Source organism: Salmo trutta, chromosome 3 (genome assembly GCF_901001165.1).
Source record: "Salmo trutta chromosome 3, fSalTru1.1, whole genome shotgun sequence".
Classification (NCBI taxonomy): domain Eukaryota; kingdom Metazoa; phylum Chordata; class Actinopteri; order Salmoniformes; family Salmonidae; genus Salmo; species Salmo trutta.
The window spans coordinates 19,400,718-19,428,499 of NC_042959.1; the positions used below are offsets into that span (position 1 = coordinate 19,400,718).

The following is a 27,782-nucleotide window of genomic DNA, read 5'->3' on the forward strand; positions in this document are numbered from 1 at the left end:
AAACTGTAGTGCAGAACCCTATAGAGAGAGGGGGGGACTGTGTACCCAAACTGTAGTGCAGAACCCTATTGAGAGAGGGGGGGACTGTGTACCCTCAACTGTAGTACAGAACCCTATAGAGAGAGGGGGAGGGACTGTGTACCTTCAACTGTAGTACAGAACCCTATAGAGAGAGGGGGGGACTGTGTACCTTCAACTGTAGTACAGAACCCTATAGAGAGGGGGGGGACCGTGTACCCTCAACTGTAGTACAGAACCCTATAGAGAGAGGGAGGGACTGTGTACCTTCAACTGTAGTACAGAACCCTATAGAGAGAGGGAGGGACTGTGTACCCTCAACTGTAGTACAGAACCCTATAGAGAGAGGGGGGACTGTGTACCCTCAACTGTAGTACAGAACCCTATAGAGAGAGGGGGGACTGTGTACCCAAACTGTAGTACAGAACCCTATAGAGAGAGGGGGGACTGTGTACCCAAACTGTAGTACAGAACCCTATAGAGAGAGGGGGGACCGTGTACCCTCAACTGTAGTACAGAACCCTATAGAGAGAGGGAGGGACTGTGTACCCTCAACTGTAGTACAGAAACCTATAGAGAGAGGGGGAGGGACTGTGTACCCTCAACTGTAGTACTGAACCCTATAGAGAGAGGGAGGGACTGTGTACCCTCAACTGTAGTACATAACCCTATAGAGAGAGGGGGGACTGTGTACCCAAACTGTAGTACATAACCCTATAGAGAGAGGGGGGACTGTGTACCCAAACTGTAGTACAGAACCCTATAGAGGGAGGGGGGACCGTGTACCCTCAACTGTAGTACAGAACCCTATAGAGAGAGGGGGGACTGTGTACCCAAACTGTAGTACAGAACCCTATAGAGAGAGAGGGGGACTGTGTACCCTCAACTGTAGTACTGAACCCTATAGAGAGAGGGGGGGACTGTGTACCCCAACTGTAGTACAGAACCCTATAGAGAGAGGGAGGGACTGTGTACCCCAACTGTAATACAGAACCCTATAGAGAGAGGGGGGACCGTGTACCCAAACTGTAGTACACAACCCTATAGAGAGAGGGGGGGACTGTGTACCTTCAACTGTAGTACAGAACCCTATAGAGAGAGGGAGGGACTGTGTACCCTCAACTGTAGTACAGAACCCTATAGAGAGAGAGGGGGACTGTGTACCTTCAACTGTAGTACAGAACCCTATAGAGAGAGGGGGGGACTGTGTACCCAAACTGTAGTGCAGAACCCTATAGAGAGAGGGGGGGACTGTGTACCCAAACTGTAGTGCAGAACCCTATCGAGAGAGGGGGGGACTGTGTACCCTCAACTGTAGTACAGAACCCTATAGAGAGAGAGGGAGGGACTGTGTACCCTCAACTGTAGTACTGAACCCTATAGAGAGAGGGGGGGGACTGTGTACCTTCAACTGTAGTACAGAACCCTATAGAGAGAGGGAGGGACTGTGTACCCTCAACTGTAGTACAGAACCCTATAGAGAGAGGGGGGGACTGTGTACCCCAACTGTAGTACAGAACCCTATAGAGAGAGGGAGGGACTGTGTACCCCAACTGTAATACAGAACCCTATAGAGAGAGGGGGGACCGTGTACCCAAACTGTAGTACAGAACCCTATAGAGAGAGGGGGGGACTGTGTACCTTCAACTGTAGTACAGAACCCTATAGAGAGAGGGAGGGACTGTGTACCCTCAACTGTAGTACAGAACCCTATAGAGAGAGAGGGGGACTGTGTACCTTCAACTGTAGTACAGAACCCTATAGAGAGAGGGGGGGACTGTGTACCCAAACTGTAGTGCAGAACCCTATAGAGAGAGGGGGGGACTGTGTACCCAAACTGTAGTGCAGAACCCTATTGAGAGAGGGGGGGACTGTGTACCCTCAACTGTAGTACAGAACCCTATAGAGAGAGAGGGAGGGACTGTGTACCCTCAACTGTAGTACTGAACCCTATAGAGAGAGGGGGGGACTGTGTACCCCAACTGTAGTACAGAACCCTATAGAGAGAGGGAGGGACTGTGTACCCCAACTGTAATACAGAACCCTATAGAGAGAGGGGGGGACTGTGTACCCCAACTGTAGTACAGAACCCTATAGAGAGAGGGGGGACCGTGTACCCAAACTGTAGTACAGAACCCTATAGAGAGAGGGGGGGACTGTGTACCCTCAACTGTAGTACAGAACCCTATAGAGAGAGGGGGAGGGACTGTGTACCTTCAACTGTAGTACAGAACCCTATAGAGAGAGAGGGGGACTGTGTACCTTCAACTGTAGTACAGAACCCTATAGAGAGAGGGAGGGACTGTGTACCTTCAACTGTAGTACTGAACCCTATAGAGAGAGAGGGGGACTGTGTACCTTCAACTGTAGTACAGAACCCTCTAGAGAGAGGGGGGGACTGTGTACCCTCAACTGTAGTACAGAACCCTATAGAGAGAGGGGGGACTGTGTACCCTCAACTGTAGTACAGAACCCTATAGAGAGAGGGGGGGACTGTGTACCCTCAACTGTAGTACAGAACCCTATAGAGAGAGAGGGGGACTGTGTACCTTCAACTGTAGTACTGAACCCTCTAGAGAGAGGGGGGGACTGTGTACCCTCAACTGTAGTACAGAACCCTATAGAGAGAGAGGGGGACTGTGTACCTTCAACTGTAGTACAGAACCCTCTAGAGAGAGGGGGGACTGTGTACCCTCAACTGTAGTACAGAACCCTATAGAGAGAGGGGGGGACTGTGTACCCAAACTGTAGTACAGCAGCTGGACATAAAGTGCTATGACGGTTTACCTTTTATTGTATAGCATCCTCTTTATTTAAGTGATAATGCCCGAGAAGCCGGTGTTTGTTAGGCCCGATACATCCTCCAAACACTGGCTTCGAGGGCATTACCACTTTTACGGGTTACCAACATATTCAAATAATGATTGACAAATCTTCATGAAAAACGTTATTTTGATGAATTTATTCGTACTATTTCATCCTTCCACAAGATATAGTCCCGACACAAATCTAGGGTTGCTTCCCAAGCCGGCTGGTTGTTGTTCTATCAGTTCGGTTGCTAGAGACGCGACCCAGTCATTCAGTCTTTTTGTTCTGTATCTATGGACGCGACCCAGTCGTTCGTTCTAAATGTTCCATTGCCATGCTGACTGGCAACGTTCTTATCCCTTGCTTGCTAGCTAGCCAACTATGGCTAACTTACAGTCATGTCAAACAGTGCAGCCAGAATAACAACAAAGTAGCTGCATTTGCATTTGTTTAAGCTGTTTTCTAGTGACATTTATTTGCAATTTCACCTGGCATATAAAATGTTCTCTCTCATCAGAACACTGCTGTTTGAGAGCTAGCCAACAACACAGCTAACACAATCACTTCAAACTGAAGCTGGAAAGACTGCAAACTTTTGACCTGTTTTCTACTGATATTTCTTTGTATATATCCATAAAAATGATGCTGATTCATGATGTCGACTGGCTGAGAAAAGCTGCCTGTGTCTCATCCCGACTCCCGACACGTTCATTACTATGTGACAGCTGGAGATTGAATTTGAATATTGAAACAAAGTTGCAAATGTCAGAGAGACCAGACCGCAAGGTTTATACATATCTCCACTGTTGAAAAATAAATGTTAGTTTAAAAGTAATGTGAGATAATGTCTTGTTGCTTTTTAGAGTCTAAAAGACATGAGGTAATGTCTAGATGATTTTATAGTGGAGATGAAGTTTATAAATTGCCTGGCTGGGCTGATGAGACAGTGGATTGTGCAGTCAGATGGAACAGATTAAATTGGCATTTTAACATCATAGATTTAGCCGGTGGCAACTTGTAGAATAGACACCGGCCGGAATGCGGTTTTAACCAATCAGCATTTAGGATTAAACCCTTTTATAAACTGGATGGTTCGAGCCCTGAATGCTGATTGGCTGACAACAGTGGAATGTCAGACCATATACCACGGGTATGACAAAACATTTATTTTTACTGCTCTAATTACGTTGGTTACCAGTTTATAATAGCAATAAGGCACCTCGGGGGTTTGTGGTAAATGGCCAATATACCACGGCTAAGGCCTGTATACGTTGCGTCGTGCATAAGAACAGCCCTTAGCCGTGGTGTATTGGCCATATATCACACCCCCTCGTGCCTTATTGCTTAAGTAAGGACTGCATCTTTAAGAGCAACAAACAGTGGGAGAATCATTGACTGTTTCCATTTGAGTGAAGAGTGTTGACATCCTTTAAAGCAGCAATCAGCAGTTAAAACAGTAACAAAACATATTCCCCCTGTTTCGGTGAAAAGCTCTGGAATTGTAACTCCTCTCATTTGGATGCAAGGACCGACCATCTATGATATCACAATTAAAGTTATATATTTTTTTTAAATGTTTTTTATTTGACTTTTTACCCCTTTTTCTCCCCAATTTCGTGATATCCAATTGGTAGTCTTGTCTCATCGTTGCAACTCCCGTACGGACTCGGAAGAGGCGCAGGTCGAGAGCCATGTGTCCTCCGAAACATGATCCTGCCAAGCTGCACTGCTTCTTAACACACTGCTCGCTTAACCCGGAAGCCAGCCACACCAATGTGTCGGAGGAAACACCGTACCACTGGCGACCGTGTCAGTGTGCATCCGCCCGGCCCGCCACATTAGTCGCTAGAACGCAATGGGACAAGAACATCCCGGCCGGCCAAGCCCTCCCCTAACCCGGACGATGCTGGGCCAATTGTACGTCGCCTCATGGGTCTCCCGGTCGCGGCCGGTCTGCGACACAGCCCAGGATTGAACCAGGATCTGTAGAGACCCCTCAAGCACTGCAGTGCCTTAGACCGCTGCGCCACTCGGGAGGCCCACAAGTACAGTTTTAACCATGTTTTTAGGCTATATATATATTTTTTTTTAAATTTACTTTGTTTACAAACATTGGAGTAAAACAAGCTTAGATTTGGGATTCTGATGGGGTAGGACAGTTCAACGAAGCTCGTCTTCAATCAATGGGTATCATTAATTTACAAGTCAAAAAATGAATGTAGTTGGAGTCTTTATGGATTTTAAATAACCTTAGCTTCCCGTTATGTGTAGTATTCATCTGTCCTCACTTTCTGTGTTTGTTTCCTCAGGAGGACATGAACCTGAATGAGGAGCGTAAAGCCCCCCTGCGTGGGAAGGACCTGAGCACCAAGCGAGAGATGGTTGTCCAGTACATCTCTGCCACCGCTAAATCTGTAAGTCCTTGTTGTAAACCAATGGGCTTTCTGCATTATATCTGTATTGTAACCGTTCTAACCTACTCTCACCCAGTGTAGTAGTAGTTAGTGGGCATGAAAAATAAGATATTCTATTCTACCAAGACACTACAGAATTATGAGATTAACCTGCTCTGCTTTCTTTCTGTAGCTCTCTCTCTACCTGCCCGTCACTCTCTCACTCCCTCTCTCTCTCTACCTGCCCGTCATTCTCTCACTCCCTCTCTCTCTCTCTCTACCTGCCCGTCACTCTCTCACTGTCTCTCTCTCTCTACCTGCCCGTCACTCTCTCACTCCCTCTCTCTCTCTACCTGCCCGTCACTCTCACCCCGTCTCTCTCTCTACCTGCCCGTCACTCTCTCACTCCGTCTCTCTCTCTACCTGCCCGTCACTCTCTCACTCCGTCTCTCTCTCTACCTGCCGTCACGCTCTCTCACTCCGTCTCGCTCTACCTGCCCGTCACGCTCACTCCGTCTCTCTCTCTACCTGCCCGTCACGCTCTCTCACTCCGTCTCGCTCTACCTGCCCGTCACGCTCACTCCGTTTCTCTCTCTCTCTACCTGCCCGTCATTCTCTCACTCCGTCTCTCTCTCTACCTGTCCGTCACGCTCTCTCACTCCCTCTCTCTCTCTACCTGCCCGTCACGCTCACTCCGTTTCTCTCTCTCTCTACCTGCCCGTCATTCTCTCACTCCGTCTCTCTCTCTACCTGTCCGTCACTCTCTCACTCCCTCTCTCTCTCTACCTGCCCATCACTCTAACTCCGTCTCTCTCTCTACCTGCCCGTCATTCTCTCACTCCGTCTCTCTCTCTCTACCTGTCCGTCACTCTCTCACTCACTCCCTCTCTCTCTCTACCTGCCCATCACTCTAACTCCGTCTCTCTCTCCTTGCTCAAGCCCCCAATCTCTGATTGCCGCCTCCGTTTTATTTATTTGTAACCTTTTTTCCCGCATGCTTATCAAACCACTTTTGATGTAGCGCAACCGTAACTCTCAGTGGCTTAATATTGGGGAGGGATCAAGTTTTCATTTGAATTTGGAACGCATCGCTGTCCCAAAGCGGCATAATCTTGAAACATGACACTTTCATCACTCAAAACCAATAAGAGCAGTAAACCCATTGCGTTTGAGGGTAATCCCAGGGTTTTAGGGTGAATTCTCCTTTTCTCTTTATGAAGTTTAGGGCCCCTACTGAGGATAGACTCCTGTCAACACAAAAGGAAAAGGGATTTCTTCTCCCGTCTAAATCACTCCGACTCCGCTGGCCTTTGACATTATAATTTATTACCTCTCTCATTGTTATGGTAATTAACTGGCTTTATTAATAATGATGATGATCAGAGATGATTGAATTTTTCACCGGGCCCATTATGTTTTGTGAGCACTGCTATATTATTCAGATGAACAGCCGCCTCTGTCTGGGTGAAAGGGACTAGCACTGTATTTCAGGGCCCTCACTACCCCTCACATTCTATAGGCCCTGTAGGTGGGAGCCGGTCAGAACCATGTCACGATACAATATAGACAAACACAAAAACAAACAAACAAACAAAGCGAGACACACACCAACCTACACCACCATGATAGGGTGGAAGTGGTCCAGGAACCAGTTTTACATGAGTTTAGATATGTTTATGTGTGATAAGTGCCTGTCTACAACACGGCAGAGCAAATCCCCTCACCCTGTTAGAAACCCAATCCATCCCACTGGTTTCTGTAAATAAGGAAGACATAGAATTACCCTGGCCAATTAGACTCCTGTAGGTGAAGGGTCGGCTGGGCTATGTTTCAAATGGCCCTATGGCCCCGGGTCAAAAGTAGTGCACTACACATCCAAGGATGGTTCTTGAGTAAGGCAGATTTTTGGTGGTGCCTTATTCAAACTTTGGGTGTTCTCTTCCCCTACCAAAGATGATCGCCGTCCTATGGAATCGCAGTTTTTAGGGTCTTCTTTGTATGCGTGATTGTTTGCTTCCAACAGAATTTTCCATTTGCAGGAAAATGTACTAATAACGTAGACTCTCTCAATCACACACCAAGTCACCTCTTTCCTGTGTGTCTATCTGTTCTAGACTGGATCATTGACCCTTATCAACTAATAGAGACCATAGAAATATATAAAGTAGAATGGCATCAGTAGAATGGGAGCTGTCTGTGTACCATCTATATTTTAGCTTGTTCCCTATGGGTTATGCAGACAGAGAAGAAAGGGTTCATTTGAGGGGGCAATAGAGAATTCCATCAGCTCTCCCAGCAATACCTCAAATCCATCTAGGTGAAGTTGTAAGTCAGTCTATCCCTTCTAAGTTTCAGGTACAGCACAGTATGTGGACCGGATTGCATTGAGAATGAAGGTTTAAAGTGCAAATATTGGTGGAGCGACAAATGTGTCCCCAACATCCTGTGGCTTTTTCTGCTTGCCTGAACACCCATTTTGAGACTCAGTACACAGTGCTAGTATCCTTTATTGTTCTGGATAATGTTGCAATTATTTCTTCTCCAAATCTATTAATGCAGTATATCATCCAACATATAGTTTTTATCAGTCTTCTATGAACAGTATGACCATTAGCGTGTTGATATACTGGAGTATATTTCCCTGCAGATATTAGGCTAAAAATACTAGCTAGCTAATGGGACTACAGGGTTGATTATTAGTTTGTTTGTTCTCTCCCAACATGGCTCCTCTCCAGAGTTGTATTTTTCATACGTTGCTGCCTCGCTACTTTATCACCGAGCAAGATGGAGAACTCTTCCCATATACTACCAGGGTGCCTCTGTGGGAGCCTTTCAAATTACCCCCCAACACAAAACAAAGATTAGTCTGTCCCAAATGGCACCATATTCCCTATGTAGTGCACTACTTAAGATGGGGCTCTGGTCAAAAGTAGTGCACTACATAGGGAATAGGGTGCCATTTGGGATGCACTCAATGTCTTTTTTTAAAGGAGAATGTTTCTATTGGCGTTGACCCTGGTCATTTGAATATGAAGTGCAGCTGTTGTAGCAAGTGTGGCTGTCCTTGACCGTTAACAACGCATGAAGCACGTTTTCTTTCTTTCTCTCCTCTCTTTTCATTTTATATCATTCTGACAAATGCATGTCTTTCACGCTAACGCAATCATTTCCCCTCTATTCCCAGTGTGCTGGAAAAACATCAACTTTGCTTACTTCTCTTTTGCCTTGCAGATGACTTCCCTGTTCCAGTTCAACATGTTCATTGTTTCATGATGAGATGGGGATGAGTGTGATGGTCGGGTCTTGAGGGGAAGCTAGTTCAAATGTTTTGAGCAGCCATTTTGCTGCCTTTGTACTAACACAATGTGAAATCAACATCCTGGTATTTTAAAGGGATTTGACCAATCATCAATCACCAATGTGCCACCCCGTTCTCTCAGTGAAGCACCCCGTTCTACATTTTACATTTTTGTCATTTAGCAGACGCTCTTATCCAGAGCAACTTACAGTAGTAAATGCATACATTTCATACATTTTCATACATTTTTTCTCCGTACTGGTCCCCCGTGGGAATCGAACCCACAACCCTGGCGTTGCAAACACCATGCTCTACCAACTGAGCCACACGGTGAAGCACCCCGTTCTCTCAGTGAAGCACCCCGTTCTCTCAGTGAAGCACCCCGTTCTCTCAGTGAAGCACCCCGTTCTCTCAGTGAAGCACCCCGTTCTCTCAGTGAAGCACCCCGTTCTCTCAGTGAAGCACCCCGTTCTCTCAGTGAAGCACCCCGTTCTCTCAGTGAAGCACCCCGTTCTCTCAGTGAAGCCTGACAGTTGGTCAGAGAATCAAGGGCTTCATCTTCTCGTGTCACACTGTTATCTGGTCTAGTGAATAATAAAATCCTATATTTTCCCTACACCATGAGAAAGGATGCTAATGGTAATGACAGTAAGAGGAGAATATAAATAAGTACTACCGCTCCTGATAAGATGACATCTCCCTCAGAAGTTTGTTTACTAGGGAGTTGTTCTATAATGGCGCGCTAGAGGTCCTCATTAGCATACAATAACCAAGCATTCAACTATTATTAGAACTAGCTTTAGGTCGTGTTTTTTTCCTCTGAGAACTGACAGGAATTCTATCACGGTTTTATCGAGAACGAGGTGTTACCTTGCGCGGGAGAAATGGATGTAAGCACTCAGTGCTATTCCTCCTCAAGCTCCTCCCTGACACATCTACTTGCTTTTTTCTTCTAGATAATGTCTGTTCTTTTTGGTCAAGCCGCCAAAACAGCAAGCCTGAAGAGAAACATGTTTAATGTTCTCACCGTGGAGTCTTGTCAACGTTAAAACAACGCTGGAGACAGCAGTAGTTCCCAGTTGTCCCTGCCTCTATGTGATTCAAGGTCCCAAATCTCCCAATAACAACCCGACAGCACGATCCCTCAACGTTAGACAATGACATGCTAGATTCATCAGAGGACGACTGGGGAAATGTGGATTTATGGTGAAAAGCACAGTGCACATGATCAAGCGGCAACACAGTTAAAAGTGACATTATTGCCGTCATAAACGCTGATGGAGGTGAGGGAAGCCGAGCGTCAAATGGGAGAGTGGGAGAGAAAGACAGAGAGAGAGATTGATAATGAGAGAGGGAGATAAAGAATAAGAGATGAAGAGAGGACTGCAGAGAGAAAGAGAGGACTGCAGAGAGAGAGGACTGCAGAGAGAAAGAGAGGACTGCAGAGAGAAAGAGAGGACTGCAGAGAGAAAGAGAGGACTGCAGAGAGAAAGAGAGGACTGCAGGGAAAGGGAATGAGTGAAGGAAAGCAGAAAAGCGAGAGAGGCAGTGTTGGTGAGAGAGGCAGAGCTCGTGACTATGTTTTCCCTCACTTGATGTGCAGTGACTTTGTAACTTCCTGTGATCAGTGCGCGCTGCGCTGTGCTTCTCGGAGTGCAGCTGGCTGGCGAGAGAGAGGTGTGTTCAGCTGCAGATTAGAATACATTTACTGGGCTGACAGACACCCTCCCACTGCGAGACACAGCACCGCCGCCGCCGTAATAGAAAAAACGCTCCCAATTCCCCTCCACTATTGACAGATAACAAGGTTAAACTCCAGAAATCATGCTGACTACATGGGCTCCAAGGTGCTACGAGGAGTCGCTCAGTCTGACACCTGAAGTCAAGCGCAGATGGCAGCTGATTGGCTTTGGCTTTGGGAACCTTGTTAGCCATGGACAAACTGTCGTTGTAGCGGTTAATTCTGTGCTAAATCGATCAAGCGCAAAGACAATTATGGCGTTTCCCTATCAACCCTACATAGTCACTAGAGGTCAAGTGAACTAGACACTCCATATTGGTTGCCAAATGAACAGACACTGTCTTACATTATCTTTTGGTACAGCTATGTCACCCTAGGAGAGTTTAGTAGTGTGTGTAGCCTATGTAATGTCAGAATAAGGTGCGCTTGATACCTCTTACAGTTGACAGGTAATTCTTGGCCTACTAATGATTGTGCCGTTGTCTTTTTGCATGCTAACTCCTCTTCGCTGACCGCTGCATGCAGATCACTGGGAGCAAAGTCACGGTAAGTACACCCTTTATATTATTACCTATAGTGAGTCGTGTTTCTCTCGTGCCTTTCTCCATCTCCTCCCTGCCCCCTCTCCTCTCCATTCCCCTTTCAAAAGATTCTAGGCAGTTTGTCCCTGAATGCACAAGGTCATCATATTTATGGATTTAATAACAAACAAATCTGCATTGATATTGCTAATAGACTGTGATTTGGAAAGGCTATAAATTGTTTATGTAATTCTTACATGTAAATTGAAAATATTTTCCAATGAGGGATTTCTAAATGATACAGTCTTGCAAACGGAGCCCTTTTGTTGGTCTAAGGCCATTCTTTTTTTGAAATGGATTGTAGACTAACCCGTATTAGCATTTAAATATTGTAATACCAGGGATGAGCAATAGATTTTAGGCAAATAATGATAATCTGCAATCTAATCTGTTTATTGGAACATTTTGCATCTAAATGGCTTTCATTGTGTTCATTTTTTTCCTTGAGACAGCACACTGAGAGAATGTATCACTTAATTAGATTGCATTACCCACACACACACACCACACTCCAGACACACTGATTGAACAGTGGAAAATATATTAAGTGCATTTTTCCTCAATCTTCCAGAAATCTGAAGCTGGTTTAATTTAGCGGCCGGGTATTCACCACAATACATTTGAAAGCCCCTTGTCTCAATCCCACAACATGAAGGCATGACACCTCTGTCTCAATCCCACAACATTATGGCATATCACCCCTGTCTCAGAAATGTAGCTGTTGTTGCTGTCACTCCCTCACTAGCCCAACCTCAATAATCTGTATAAATATACACTGTCCAAGGGGCTGGTGACGCTTCCTCATTTCTCTGCCACTGTAATACGGTAATTGCAGATCTGCTCTGGCAATTTATCACAAAGTGGAGCCCTATTGCCTGTTGTGAGGAGGCAAGCCTGTTTTTTGGGGCAAAGCTTTTGGGAAAAAAGCACTCTTATTGCTTTTTGCTAGTGTGAATTGTCACCTTGAATGGTGTTTTATTGCCTTCAGGATTAAGGAGGCCTACAGGCTTAGAGGGAACGAGGACAAGGTAAACCAGCCAGTACGCTGTGACCTAGTGGCACCCTATTCCCTATATGATGTACTGCTTTTGACCAGGTTAAAAGTAGTGCACTACCTAGTGAGAAGGGTGCCATTTGGGACAAAGACCTGGTCTGTGCTCTATTGATGGGCCCAGACAAACCTTTCCACTGTTTGACTCGCTCTACAGACATATGTTTTGTGTGTCGTTTCTTTGCCCAACTGTTATTTTGTGCTGGGTTATTCCTGCTGAATAAGTAGATTTCTAAAGCCGTTGTTATGAACCAAGATGTATTGTCTTGATCAGCAGGAACGGGGTTCATTGTACAAAGGAAATGGGCTATGACAGAGGTGTATCAGAACTGTTGATCTGAGAGCAGAGGTCTACTTTGAAGTTTGGAACCGTCTGAAAGTTTGCCAAGGAACCTTCTCCAAACTCAGTGTGCTAGTAACATTTTGCGTCCTCTCTAACCTGTCCCTCCATCAGAATCACATCCGTGCCTGTGTATCGGGTTAACAAAAAGCTAACACTGAGGAAGCTGTCAGTCTAAAAGCTCCACTCAGAACCTAAAGTACCAGTCAAGTGAGACGTTTAACTCAGCCCGGGCGTGACTACGGCTAGCTTCAGCTCGGCCTGGCGGACTCAAAATGTTCACGCTGTCAGCGCAGAGCCTCCGAGGGAGCTTTCCTTGAGCTGTGCAGTCGTAGTGGTGGGGGAACTGAAGGTACTGTGAGGTCTGTAGGGAACCGTCCCAGAGCTGTGCAGTCGTGGTGGTGGGGGAACTGAAGTAGGGCTGGGCGGTAAATCCAAATAATTTGAATTAATTCACATTTGTTTTTTCGAGACATTCCAAATGCCTGTATCGCGGAATCAAGGTTTTTTTTGTATTTTTAGTTTTTATGAGCGTTTCTGTACCTTTGTTCTCATGTGTTTTTGGTCTCCACTCATTTGCTGCTCCTTTGCTGTGCGCCTTCCCAGTTACACCAGAGATCTGTATACTGTATAATGACGAGATGCTCATGTTTCTTGGGTCCAACCAAGAGAGATATTATTATGTTGTAATAGAGGAGAAGTGAACCTTTCCAACCATACCCTGTTTAAGTTTCAACTCCTCAAACTTCGAGCAGAGCAGACTTTACTATAATGGATGTACCAATGAACATTCATTATGGAAATGTATGCTCAGTTTGTCGCGCCCGCGTTACCACTTATCGCTAGCAGCATTTTAGTCAAATAAAGATTGTTATACTAGCTGTTTAGTCTGTGTTTTTATAAATGTGCAATAAGCATCAAACAATTTATATAAGGAATTGAGAACTCATTCTCATTCTGAGAAATATGGTAGGCCCCTTAATTTCTACACCTGAACAAAGTGGACAGGCTAGCATGCTGTTCAAATAGTTGGAGACGGACAGAAGGTTGTGTTCATAACAATTAAACTGTTTTGCCTTGTTCTCTGAATTCAGAGCTTGTGAAATTATACCTAGATCCAAGTTGGCTAGACTTGAAACATAAATATTAGCTGGCTACTCACTAGCATGTGTGCTTGTGCTTGAGAGACCTGTGTTCATTTTCTATAATGCCTGCTATATTCTTAGTGAATGTGCATGGTTCTGGGTAAATTTGTAACAAAAAGGGCATTTATATAGACAGACCTGAAAGCCAGATCAGTGATTATTGCAACAAAAAAAAGCAGGTACAACTATTTTTATTAGTGGGTCTTATGGTTGTGGAAGGCATGTTTAGCCTAGGTATAATTTACCAAGCTCTGGAATTAATTTGATTATTGCTTACTGTTTTACATGCTGTGTATTTGACCTTTAATTGTACAACACAGTTTATTTAGAGAGAAAAAATCAAGATGTATATCGCAGTGTGAATTGCCTCCAATTCAGTCTGGCCAGCATGTCCACATTCACCACCGCCGCTGCTGAGTCTGTGTCATCAGCCTTGTTGATCAAGCTAGTGGAGGAAGATGAGGACCACAAAGTAGCTGACTGCCAAGATGCCTGCAACCAAACCAGAAATGCAGATAGATGGGCTGGTTATAGTCACCACTCAACTGCCACATTTGGAACAACAGTGTGTCATGGGTCCTGTGGTGCGTTAGTGCGAGCTGCCTCGGTACTTCAATAAACCACCAGTTACACGCAGGGGGGGCAGGGCTGCTGTTACTATAGAGAGAGGTTTTAAGGGGTTACCCGCCCTGACCTGTATGGGCTGATCTGACCACATGACTGGCTGTCCCTGAGACCGAGCCTGTTTCCATGGTAACATACTGGCCAGCCTACAATATGTCAAGGGGTGAGAGTGAGGGAGAGATGTTGAGGGGGAGTGGAGGGTGCCTGAAACACCTCAGACCTCGGGGACTGGAGGAGTCTGTTGGATTGGTGATATCTGACTCCATTTCAGAGAATCATGTGTGCCAGAATAGTAGATAAAGGATGTTGTTTAAAAAATGAATTAGATCTGGCTCACCCCTGGAACGCTGGCCTAACCTCTTCACTTGTATAAATAGTAGAGACAGATTTTTAAGGATGACCTCTTTTTGTGGTGTGAAATGCGCTGTATGTATCGGCTGACAAGGCCTCCCCAAGGAGCACTACAACAGTTAAGTGACAGAATAGAGCCTTGAAGTGATTGGAGGGAATAGTTAGTTTTCCCACCAAAGTAGAGCCTCTGCAGTCTTCACAAGGAGGAGAAGGACATTCAAAGAATGTTGGAAGAACAGAACATTCAAAATATTCCATACAGCATATTTAATGCTGTTGCAGAAACAATGATCCAATTATGTGAAGTTTGAGGTGAGAACATCTAGCATTGGCTGAGTGTATTATACAATGTGACAGATTACTATTCTTCTATGAACTTGAATCCTTTAACATTGTAATGAAATGGTATTAGATGAATTTTCCTCTAGTTGAGGACTCACGGTATCTGTTTATTGAGACCTCTCAGAAACGTTGAGGTAGTTACCATGGAACATAGAGAAGGCCCAACATTTCATTGCCGACGCTCTCCAGCATCTTTTGTTCCAATTTTGAGGATAAGCACTTAGAACACTTCTCATTTAAGCCGAGATGATTTAATTTTTCTCTCCCGATTACGCCTCTTTGTTTCTGTGTATTGCAGAGGAAGGCTGTATTCCCAGGCAAATTAATAACCTTGGCATATGTGTTGTCTGTTCCACTCGTTTCATTGGCCAACGTCGTATTAAGCGCCGCACGCACTCCAAGGCTTTTCGTCACCTAATGCACTTTTGCTCATTGTGGCTGCTGTTTAAATGCCTCAAGGGGAGGGAGAGAGGGAGAGAGAGAGAGAGAGAGAGAGAGCATCCACTGCTGCCTCTTTCACTTGCTACCCTTCCTCGCCACTAGCACCAATAGTTTTTGGAGGGCCTTTTGTAAAAATTGAATTTGAATTTAACCAAGGCTACACTCTCTCATCCCCTCTTTCTTCCAAGCCCCATACATCTGAAAATACTTATTTTTGTTTCAAATAGGCTATTAAACTGTTTGGACCCTTAAGCAGATTTGATGTGGCACATGTCCTTGGTGCTTTGAAAGACTGTCAATGAAAAACTGAATTAACGGAGAATGTCCCCGCATGCACACAACACAACAAGGATGGACTCCAGTTTAACATTTAGATCAACGAAAAGTGCTCTGAAAAGGCTTTTTAAATGTGATGTGTATTTGAGAGACAGTGGCCTTGTGGAGACTTTGTTTGGATGACATTTAAAGTTGACTAAAAAGAGAATTCAAGTGATTTCTGGAGTGCCAAACCATCCTTCACTGCTTTTTCTTGGTAAGTTTGTAGATTTTGGGCAGTATCAAACCATTGCTTTTCCCATTTACTCCAACACATTGATGTCTTCAAGATGAATTTAGTTGATTACATTGGAGGTATATTACCCAGACCTTTTATATTTACCTGTTGGCGTGATATCATTTCCTATTAATATCTAGTCACAAAGAGTTAGGGGCTGCTCCAATGGGATCAAGACGTGCTTCCTCTCTTTTCACTCATTACTAAGATCACATCTGTTATATCGTCTTCAAGCCATATTGTACTGTCTAGAAGCCTATGATTCCATGCTATAAGTGTGACTGACATCACCAATGCAGCACATTAAGCCTAAATTGAGTCTTCAAATCAGTGGTGTTGTTTGTGTTGTGTGCTTGGCCATCAGTCGTATTCAAGTTTCCCAGGGCTCAGCGCTGATTGACAGTAAAACAATATTCATTTTCATTTGTCCCTTTGCTTTTCCCCCGAGCCCTTTTATTAACACTTCAATATAGTAACTTGGTATGCCAACACCTTTTTGCCTTTCAGTTCAACTCTAATTCACAAATGTCAAGTGTATCTGATTTGATTCATTCTTTAGACAATTCAGACTTGGAGACAATTCAGGGATTATTATACGCCTGTTGAGTCTGTTAGAATTCGGCGAGCAGCATATTGGCTTCGCAAAAGCAAAGGGATTTAAATATAGGTGCTCATGAATCGAATTAAGCAGCATTGTGCAGGAGTTGGCATTCTGCCTCTTGACGAGACATGCTATTAACTACCTCTCTTGTCTACTTGGCTTTGTAGCTGTTCTGTCATTCCAAGTTGGATTTTTCAACTGAACAAAACCCAAACAATTCAATACCCGTATTTACTTCCTATGTATTCTACTGTTGTATATTACAAACTACTACAGTATTACTATAGTATTGTATGCAACTTCTTGGCAGTGTTTCTCCTAGATTATTTTCCATGCTAGGTTTGGCTAACCTTTCGCTAGATTCACCTGAAATGCTCCTGTCTTCAAATGCCCGCCTTTGCCATGTGATGTGTGTAACTGTGGGAGAAGGTAAAGTGCAACACATATAGAACATGATTTTGAGCTGTAGCAGCGTAACTCGTGGGAGTCAACACTCCCTTCAACTACCACTGTGGAGGAAATGAAAACAAGTCCCTCCCTTCTTTTGTCTTCTCTTTCAAATGTGATAATATTTTTTTCTCACCTCCCCTCCTCTCCCCCTCACCTCTCCCCTTCCCTCCTCTCTCCTCACCTCTCCCCTCCCCTCCTCACCTCTCCCCTCCCCTCCTCACCTCATCCCTCCTCGCCCCTCCTCACCTCACCTCTACTCTCCTCCCCTTCCCTCCTCACCTCACCCCTCCCCACCTCATCCCTCCCCTCCTCACCTCATGCCTCTTCGCCCCTCCTCACCTCACCTCTACCCTCCTTCCCTCCTCACCTCTCCCCTCCCCTCCTTACCTCATCCCTCCCCTCCTCACCTCATCCTTCCTCGCCCCTCCTCCCCTCCCCACCCCCCCTTCTCACCTCACCTCCCCTCCCTTCTGTCCTTACCTCTCCCCTTCTCTCCCCTCCTTCCCTCCTCCTCACCTCTCCCCTCACCTCTCCTCACCATTGGATTATACTACATGCATCTCTTTTTTTAGAGAGGGGGATGTCTTTATTTTTTGAAGGGAACAAAAAAGGGTGTCTGAAATGGACATAGTGTGCTGATATTGGAAGCACAGTGACTGCAACACTACCAGTGTGTGTTTGTGTGTGTGTTTTGATGTCCTGTGTGTAAGTAGCACTGTCATTTGCCCTGGAGCTCCATCATGACTGGAACACATCCTCTCAGATTTGGGTATTAAGGAGGAGAGGGAGGAAGAGAGAGTGTGATGGAGAGAAGGAGCCGGGGGGGCAGAGAGAAAGAGTGTGTGTGTCTGCTTGCGTGTGTGTGTGTGTGTGTGTGTGTGTGTGCTTGCCTGTGTGTCTTCCTCTGTGCATCAGTGTTCCTCTGTCTGTGTGTGTGTGTGTGTGTGTGTGTGTGTGTGTGTGTGTGTGTGTGTGTGATATTGGGGCTGTCAGTAATGGGGCTGGGTGAGCACTGCCTACGCGCTCATTGGCTCATCTCCCCCCACGGGTCTTTCTAACACACTCCACGGCACCACCAGCTCCACAGGGTGCTCCTGCAGGCTGCATTAGGCTCCATAAACTTTATGACATATTTTTACAACCCGCCTCTATGAGATTCCACCACCGCATCCCCGGCCGCATCTGCTTTAACTGTTCACGCAGCTGTGAAATTCGGCGTATCCCTTCGCTTTTAATGGTCGCGTAGACAGGCTCGATTCAGTCGATGCCTTAATTTTCTTTATTTGTTCTTGAAAGGATTGGTTCCTTCTCTCCCCCGCTGCATATGTTTATATTTACTAAGTTATTTGTTTTGGGTTACGGGGGTGTTTTTTTCTAAATGCGGTGGGTGATTGTTAGAGATGTCTCTTTCGGTCTATCACGTTGCCTGACTGTGTGTGTGTGTGTGTGTGTGTGTGTCGATATGTCAGTCTGTGTGTCAGTGTGATGACTATGAGTAGTCCTTTCCCTAACCTTGTTTGACTCCATCCCCTCCTGTGATTCTCTGATGCCCATGCCAAACGCAGTACGACTCCAGTATGGCGGAGCATATGTGGCTTTGCCTTCGACCGCGGGCAGCGGTCATGGGAGTGTGTGTGTGTGCGCGCACACGCACTGGGCACAGGTTCAAAACATCTGTTGATTTCACCACTGACTAGCCACTTTCTTGGAGGAGGAGGTGGATACTTTCCATCAGGAGTAGTTACTTTCCATCAGGAGTAGTTACTTTCCATCAGGAGTAGTTACTTTCCACCAGGAGTAGTTACTTTCCACCAGGAGTAGTTACTTTCCACCAGGAGTAGTTACTTTTCATCAGCCCAGAGCATCTCTGTCATTTTTTCTCTCGCTCACTGACCCAGAGGCATCGGTTCATAAGTCATAAGGATATTGGGTCATTTCTGGGCTAAACTGATATACCATAATCACCCTCTAGTAAGCCCACCCAACTCTTTGGGGAGCCCCCCTTATTTGCCCATGCTGCAGTCAATTAGCCCACTCAGCAAATCACAAATCCCATATCTAACAAGGTGTGCCTTCTCCCTTTGTCTCTTCCAACACACTCAACTGCTGTCATACTCGGCTGCACAGGAAGTAAGTAATCGCCTCATCAACAGCACTGATTCCCAGACGGTTTTCCGGTTGCCTGGCTGTAATGATCGGTGATATGATCAAGGCTGGGACTCGCCGTTATATTATTGTCTGCCTTTGCAGTTTTCCACTTTAAGGGCGCCCGAGAGAGATGGATCGCCAGGTTCAAATGGCAGCTTTCAAGTTTTACGACTTCACCCTTTGTGTCGTCCGCCTAGAGAGAGAGAGCCTGTGAGAGAGCCTGGAGAGCTGAGGGTCCACCCTTCCGCATAACTTTGAGGCGTACTTACCAAGAACAAACAGGACACGGTTTTGTCCCTAGAGATATTTATGACACAAATACTTCCACATTGGCCTCTGTCTCTGTACACATGCAGACAATGTATTGTCTGTATCGCGCCCCATTGCTATAAACACTGTCTTTAGGCATTTATTCACATTAGGGTTTTGATGGTGATGTTGGTCAGATTGCAGCATCAACAGCTTTGTCTGTCTCTGGGGTGCAGTACTGGAGACTGCAACAAGATGGCAGTAGAAGTCTGTTGAACACTCCATGCACTTTGGTGCAAAAGGGAAGGAGAAGGGAAAAAGCCAGTGTTGCTATGGAATTGACCGAATAGGTTTCTTTCTACATAGCAGCCTACACACACACACACACACACACACACACCATGTCTGGCTCCTCTAATGCCTTTTGTAAGAAGTAGTCTGATCTTTAAACAGGAGAATAAGTTTGAAACATCTCAAAGCATTCAAATGGATCCGTCTTCCACCAATCCATACTTTCAGCATGACTTTGTAGTTGGAAAAAATAAAAACAAAAATATAAACAAATGATCTGGAAACTCCACAACCAAGATGGCCTCTGACATTGCATACAGATGTGGTCTGCTCTGCTTTTGCTGTTAAGACTAAGACACAATGGCATAACAGGAAGTAAGCTCAAGGTAGCACACCCTCGCCTGTTATCGACAAGGCCCCACATATTGACCAGACATTTATGTAATCACAGCTGAATAATTTATCTGTGCATCGGTGTAATGAATTAACAAGAAACACTCCTCACTGGTCCCATAGTTGTACAACTCAAATTCTCATCTCTCTATCACCAACCATCAATTCATCCCATTGTATACATGTGTTTGGACACAGGTATGTTGTCCTGGGCACATAGCTGCACCACTCAAACTGTCATCCGTCTCTATCCATTCCACTCAGTGTTTGGGTATTGAGGTAACTGAAACAGAACTGATTCCAAGCCACACAGTGTAGTGGAGATGTGTGGTAGGTAGGGGCTTTTTTGTGTCACCAAGTTGCATTACTCAAACTCTCATTTCTCTATCCATCCCTCCATTCAACTGTCTGTATTTGGGTTTTGAGGCTTCTGATACAGGACTGATTTAGTGAGTAGTAGAATCGTGCAGTAGGTGGGTAGGTAAAGCTGGCATAGCCTGACAGCGGCTTGTTGATGTCGTCGTGTCTCTCCTCAGTCGTCGTCGCGTCTCTCCTCAGTCGTCGTCGCGTCTCTCCTCAGTCGTCGTCGCGTCTCTCCTCAGTCGTCGTCGCGTCTCTCCTCAGTCGTCGTCGCGTCTCTCCTCAGTCGTCGTCGCGTCTCTCCTCAGTCGTCGTCGCGTCTCTCCTCAGTCGTGGAAGAGGAGAGACATACATCAACAAGCCCCCTCGGCTCAGGTGCCCGCCACAAACACGCCACATCAATTTTTTAAACATGGCCATATGGCAGTCCTATTTTCTTCAGGTGTGTGTGCCAAATGGAATATAAGTTTTAAAAAAAAATGTTTGGAAAAACACAAATGTCCTTGTTTCTCTGACTCGGTCAATGCTTGACAGACAGAATAGGGCCGTCATAATACTCTACTAGTTGGTGTAAAAAAACAAACATATAAAGCAGGTTTTTTTTAATGGGAAGCAATTAGTGAATATCGCCCAGAGGGTTATTTGATGGTAGGTGTACAGTGTTTCCTGAAATGGCCATGTCCTTTATGGGATATAGACTCAACAGGTGAACGGACATCTAATCACAGTGAGAGATGTTTGTCTCTTTATGTCCTGAGTGGTCTTTTGGAGATTGTTTTTTTCTAAGGCTAGTAGAAGCCTATTTGCCTGAATGTTTGGCTGACTTCAGACCTGCGGGTGTTGAACTGGAATGAAAGAGATTCTGCAATGCAAGAGAAGGTCATTTAGTAGATGGGACAGAAGACAATTGAAATGATCTTTGTACACATCTAAATCACTGTTACTTAACTCTTGCAATAAGTGTGTTTTCAGTCGACATTAACGCTGCAATGCAAGAGAAGGCCGTTTGGTAGATAGCACCGAAGACAATGTAGATGATCTGTGGACTCATTGAAGCACTGGTACCTAATGAACTTTCATAATTAGTGTGCTTTTAGCCCCTCTCAGACTTTTCTCAACTCTAACCCCTCACTTGCCCACTTACATTTTACATTTTAGTCATTTAGCAGACGCTCTTATCCAGAGCGACTTACAGTAGTGAATGCATACATTTCATACATTTTTTTTTTTTCTGTGCTGGCCCCCCGTGGGAATCGAACCCACAACCCTGGCGTTGCAAACACCATGCTCTACCAACTGAGCCACAGGGAAGGCCAATCATGCTGTATTGTGCTGTAAGTCCTATACGAGCACAGTGTCAGGGATAGGAATGCATTTCCCCAAGAAACTACATACATTTTTGTATTTTTTATTAAATGTAGTAAGTACCATAAGTGAAAGAGAACTCTTGATGCTATTATGCTCGGCAACATCTCGAAAGCTTCTGATAGAAACTAACTTAAGAGGGTTCTAAATTTGTCATTAGAAGAGCTCCTTTCATCTCCCCATGGTTTTAGTTAAGCAGTTCAGCCCAGGCCTCTAGTGAAATGTTTTTCCCCTCTGTTTGCATTTCTGAACAAGCCTCCATAATGTTAATGAATTCTATTATTTTAAAACCAATTACTGTTAGTTGGGAGGCTTCTTTACCAACGTTGTCGCGTTCTCTGTGGAATAGTGTGCCACTGTATCTGCCATTGTCTGCCGCTGCAGTCAAACTTGATTCTATTTCCTCCTATTCCCCAAACTGTCTATTCTATGCTAATGCATCTCTTTTGGTATTCAGATACCTCCCACTTTAAACAGAAGTACCTCTCAAGGGAGCCTGATTTCCAGGAATAAGAGCAAAGTTAGTGAATGACTGAAACTGTTTGCCGTATTTGTATACTCGACCAAAAATACAGAATATGGCAAAAGCTTGAAAGAAAATCTGGTCAAAGCAGCGCAGGTTACACATCATGTTGATGGGTAGTTGTAATGAAGATAGTTGTGGTAAAGTCTAGTCAATATGACCTCTACCTTCGCTGCTGAGTGTCTGAGTAGGGATAGGCGTGCTATGCTCTCACAGGTGAATGGAGATGTTGTGTTCTGTCAAATCATGATAAAAGACTAGAACATGAAAGCAAGGGAACATTACCTCTGTTGTGTGAGAGAGAAAAAAGCATACTTGTATCAAAATTGAAAAGGACGAATTTGAGAGGGAGGGAGAGAGAAAATTAGGTTGATTTCCTCCCCATATTCGTGTTTAATATAATTCATGGGGTTTCTCTTACCACACTACTCTCTTTGTTCAGGGTAATTATATGTATTAATGATTACCAAAGACTTGCATATCCAGGGAATTACCTAGGTGTTCTGCCACCTATCCTCTGTTCTTCTTTTTTGTATGCTTAGGCCTTGACTGTCTGCTGCTCGCATAGACTTTTGGGAGGTGATTCTCTACTTTTGTTTTGCTTTTCTAATCAGTGGTGTATACGCTTGAAAGATGTGCGGCACACAAGGGTACACTATGGGCTCTATATCACATGAATATCTGAATGGTAAGTATTCAGTATGTACAGCGCCTTCAGAAAGTATTAACACCCCTTGACTTATTCCACATTTTGTTGTGTTAGTCTGAATTTAAAATGGAATCAATGTAGATTTTTTTTTTTTGGTCACTGGCCTACACACAATACCCCATAAAGTGAAAGTGTATTTTTTATTTTTTTTATTTGTACAAATTCATTACAAATGAAAAGCTGAGATATATATTTAGTCAATAAGTATTCAACCCCTTTGTTGTGGCAAGCCTAAATAAGGAGTAAAATATTACTTAACAGGTCACATAAGTTCCATGGACTCACATTATGTGCAATAATAGTGTTTAACATGATATTTGAATGACTACCTCATTTCTGTGCCCCACACCTACAATTATCTGTAAGGTCCCTCAGTCGAGCAGTGAATTTCAAACACAGATTCAACCACAAAGACCAGAGAGGTTTATCAATGCCTCGCAAAGAAGGGCACCTATTGGTGGATGGGTAAAAAAAAAGCAGACGTTGAATATTTTTTTGAATGAAATTACAGTTAACGAAAATGTTCACTTAATCCAGTATAAACTAATGTATAGAATGTATAATACAAGAGACAAAATTAATAAATCCTACAGCACAACGGCAGAGTCATGTCTCAAGTGTAAAACTAACAACTACTCAAAAATACATGCTTTTTGGGAATACTATAAAGTCCAGAAGTTGTGGACAGAGCTAGAAAGTTGGCTGTCAGAAGTATTACAATGTAAAATTACTTTTAATCCGTCTGTCTGCATATGTAAAAATATTGGCATATGGGGGTGTAGTGAAATACCCGATGGGTTGGACGATTCTCTTTTCATCGCTTATCTTGAAAGAACGTATACTAAAAACATGGAAATCAATCAATCCGCCATCATTAACACAATGGAAAAATCCAATGATTTATTATTTAAATATAGAAAGTGCGTGGGCTATGGAAAGTGATGTGGCGCTGGAGATGGTGTGTGTGATAACCTAATTGACAGAGTGAAAAGAAGGCCTTTACAGGATAAAAATATTCAAAAACATGCATCCTGTTTGCAACAAGGCACTAAGGTAATACTGCAAAACATTTGACAAAGCAATTAATTCACTTTTTGTCCTGAATACAAAGTGTTATGTTTGGGGCAAATCCAACACAACTCATTACTGAGTACCACCCTCCATATTTTCAAACATAGTGGTGGTTGCATCATGTTATGGGTATGTTTGTAATCGTTAACTACTGGGGAGTTTTTCAAGATAAAAAAGAAACGGAATGGAGCTAAGCACAGGCAAAATCCTAGAGGAAAACCTGGTTGTCTTCCACCAGACAGGACTATGACCTAAAACACAAGGCCAAATCTACATTGGCGTTGCTTACTAAGAAGACAGTCAATATTCCTGAGTGACCGATTTCTAGTTTTGACTTAAATCTACATGAAAATCTATGGCAAGACCTGAATCTTTCTCTATGACCAACAACCAATTTAACAGAGCCTGAAGAATTTAGAAAGAATAATGGGCAAAAGTTGCCAATCCAGGTGTGGAAAGCTCTTAGACTTACCCAGAAAGACTCACAGCTGTAATCGCTACCAAAGTATTAACACAGGCATGTGAACATTTATGGAAGTTAGGTATTTCTGTATATCATTTTCAATACATTAGCAAAAAACTAATATTTTTTTCACTCTGTCATTATGGGGTATAGTGTGTAGATGCGTGAGATTAAAACAAATATTGAATCCATTTTGAATTCAGGCTGTAACACAACAAAATGTGGAATAAATCAAGGTGTATGAATACATTCTGAATGCACAGTATGTCCATAAATCAAAGTGTATCCTTATCGCTCTCTCTCCCTGCCATACATAGATGATTTATACCTTATTTAATAAGCTAAAAGGTTACCTTAAAGTAGATTTCCCCCCCTTAATTGACCAATTTCGGTGCTGCTCAATAAGCATTTATCATAACAAACCTTGACACGAGTAGTCGCTCTCCATCTCTCTATGGCATCCACGTTTACTCACACTCTGCACTCACCCACAGCTGTTACTGATATTACTCTGTTGTAATTAATAGAATAGATATGAAATATTCAGTATGTTTTGTTTTAGAGGTTGATGGCGCGTTCCAAAATGGCAGTCGCCTGCATTAGTCAGTATCTCTGAACCCAACCCTAATTATCCCACTTCACTCAGCATCTGTCTGCTATTAGGGGCCTTTGTTCCAGATTTTATCTCATTAGAATGGAATTGATCATCCTAATGGCTTTTTTTGGGTGGGGGGGGGGTGATTAGTTCAACACCCCTGGTTTCAGGGGTCCATATGTCCATATGTTTGCTGAGACAGGTTAGGTATGGCTGTCATTTACCTCATAATCACTGTCTGGAATGTTAGCGAGGTAGTGGGAGAGGGTTGTGATCAGTGGAATGACTCTGTAAAATGAGTCATGCTAATGCTAACTCTGAATGGGGCCAGTTTATGTGTGAATGTGCCATCATTGTATTTGCACACAACATTGAGTGGGTCGTCATTAAGCTTCGTACTCCCTGTGCACATTTTCCCTCCCATGAATTGCGGTGGTGGGTGTGGCAGGGTTGTTGGCTGGTGTCCTTGTCCAAATGGCTCTCGTTTGTTAAAGGAATTGAATGGAGATGGAAAGAGACTGTCTCCCTTTCTCTACACATGTACCCTCTCTGGAGTGAAGGCCTCGTTCCCTCTATCAATGACTGTGTTTATGACACTTATGAAAAGTTAGATTTTTCCGACAAGGCTGTATAGGAGCAAGATGTGTGGTACTGTGTGTGTCTGTGTTTACATATGTAAGCCTACCTGTGCTGCCATCCTGTTAGAAGGTAACAGATCATTTTATTACAATGGTTAAGTTGGATTTTCATTGTGTTCCATGGTGTTATTCGCCCCCTAGTGGAGCTTTCTGGTACTTAGAAAGACTGTACGCAAACAGGAAGTAGAGAATTTGTTCGGCACGCATAGAAGCAGCTTAAAACAATGCTAAGGTGCAGGTCTTTCAGTGTAGCTATTTCTTGTCACGCTTCAGCCTCTGAAAATATTTGTTTCTAAGTTCGATTCAAGCATTTAACTAGTGATGATGATCTTGATATTGATGGAGTTGCTTACAAATCAATGTTGGTTGGTTGCATTTTCTCACACAAATTGCAATGCCTTTCATGTATGCCGTTAGCTGTATTACTTTGCTCGTGTGTCATGTAAACGAATTGTAAAACATACAATACTGAAGTTTTGTTACTGTTTCTAGTGTAATATGCTTTGTTATTCTACAGAGATGGTTGTACATTATTAGAGTAATGAAAGGAGTTAGCCAATTACCATATGAATAACAATTAGCTACATGGTTTGGCGTCATGCCAGATGCATGGTACCTTGGCACGTGCTTTGTATTTTCATGCAACTTCAACTTGAAATGTATAATGTACAGCTACAGTATGTCGATTTGAATTGAATACAAAAGTATATTCTTTTCGGTATTTTGCAGTTTCACAACATAAACGTTTTCAATATATTCATTCAAGAAAAGTCACGCCTTGGGAGTTTTATTGAAGACTTAGTTGTTGGCCATCTGTCTAGTTTTGCATGGGAACGCAATTCAAGGGCAGAATACTACCAGTTAGAGAGAGAAATGTATCCATTAAAATAATGATCATAGTATTTGTGCTGTCTGAACGGATTTATTTGTACCACTACGATGACGTTTAATTCATCCCTGACTTTTGGTCTGTCTGATTTGAGTACTGTGTGTTTGTGTGTGTTCTGCCTTGCTCTCTATATCTATATCTCTCGCTCTGTTTTGGTGTAGGTCTGCTTCTCTCTGTAGACGGTGGTCAGAGGAGATTTTGCCAGCCCTAGTGTCTAAACACCAAGCACACACAGACACTGAGTGAGAGAGAAAAATACAGAGTGACAGAGAGAGGTGGACTTCCCTATTGCTCTGGCACTGTCCTCCCTCTCAACACACTGCAGCGTATCTAATCCTTACAGGCTGACATTCCCTTACATCACTGTAGGTGGTACCTGCTGCACCACAATACACTACTGTAGTTAGATGTGTATGGCTCCTCTTGTGACGACACACGACTGTAGTTAGATGTGTATGGCTCCTCTTGTGACGACACTCGACTGTAGTTAGATGTGTATGGCTCCTCTTGTGACACTCGACTGTAGTTAGATGTGTATGGCTCCTCTTGTGACGACACACGACTGTAGTTAGATGTGTATGGCTCCTCTTGTGACACTCGACTGTAGTTAGATGTGTATGGCTCCTCTTGTGACGACACACGACTGTAGTTAGATGTGTATGGCTCCTCTTGTGATGACACTCGACTGTAGTTAGATGTGTATGGCTCCTCTTGTGATGACACTCGACTGTAGTTAGATGTGTATGGCTCCTCTTGTGATGACACTCGACTGTAGTTAGATGTGTATGGCTCCTCTTGTGATGACACTACTGTAGTTAGATGTGTATGGCTCCTCTTGTGACGACACACGACTGTAGTTAGATGTGTATGGCTCCTCTTGTGACGACACTCGACTGTAGTTAGATGTGTATGGCTCCTCTTGTGACACTCGACTGTAGTTAGATGTGTATGGCTCCTCTTGTGATGACACACTACTGTAGTTAGATGTGTATGGCTCCTCTTGTGACGACACACGACTGTAGTTAGATGTGTATGGCTCCTCTTGTGACACTCGACTGTAGTTAGATGTGTATGGCTCCTCTTGTGATGACACACTACTGTAGTTAGATGTGTATGGCTCCTCTTGTGACGACACACGACTGTAGTTAGATGTGTATGGCTCCTCTTGTGACACTCGACTGTAGTTAGATGTGTATGGCTCCTCTTGTGACGACACACGACTGTAGTTAGATGTGTAAGGCTCCTCTTGTGATGACACTCGACTGTAGTTAGATGTGTATGTCTCCTCTTGTGATGACACTACTGTAGTTAGATGTGTATGGCTCCTCTTGTGATGACACTCGACTGTAGT

General features: G+C 44.0%; 1 protein-coding gene across 3 annotated transcripts in view; it reads left to right on the forward strand.

Moving 5' to 3' along the window:
• diaph2 (diaphanous-related formin 2) overlaps nucleotides 1-27,782 on the forward strand; it is a 706,015-nt gene that overhangs the window by 55,865 nt on the left and 622,368 nt on the right. For all 3 annotated transcript variants that reach the window (XM_029725953.1, XM_029725962.1, XM_029725944.1), the window contains exons 4-5: nucleotides 5,136-5,240; nucleotides 10,784-10,804. In XM_029725953.1, the coding sequence (XP_029581813.1) occupies nucleotides 5,136-5,240; nucleotides 10,784-10,804 (126 nt within the window). The remainder of the gene's footprint in view (nucleotides 1-5,135; nucleotides 5,241-10,783; nucleotides 10,805-27,782) is intronic.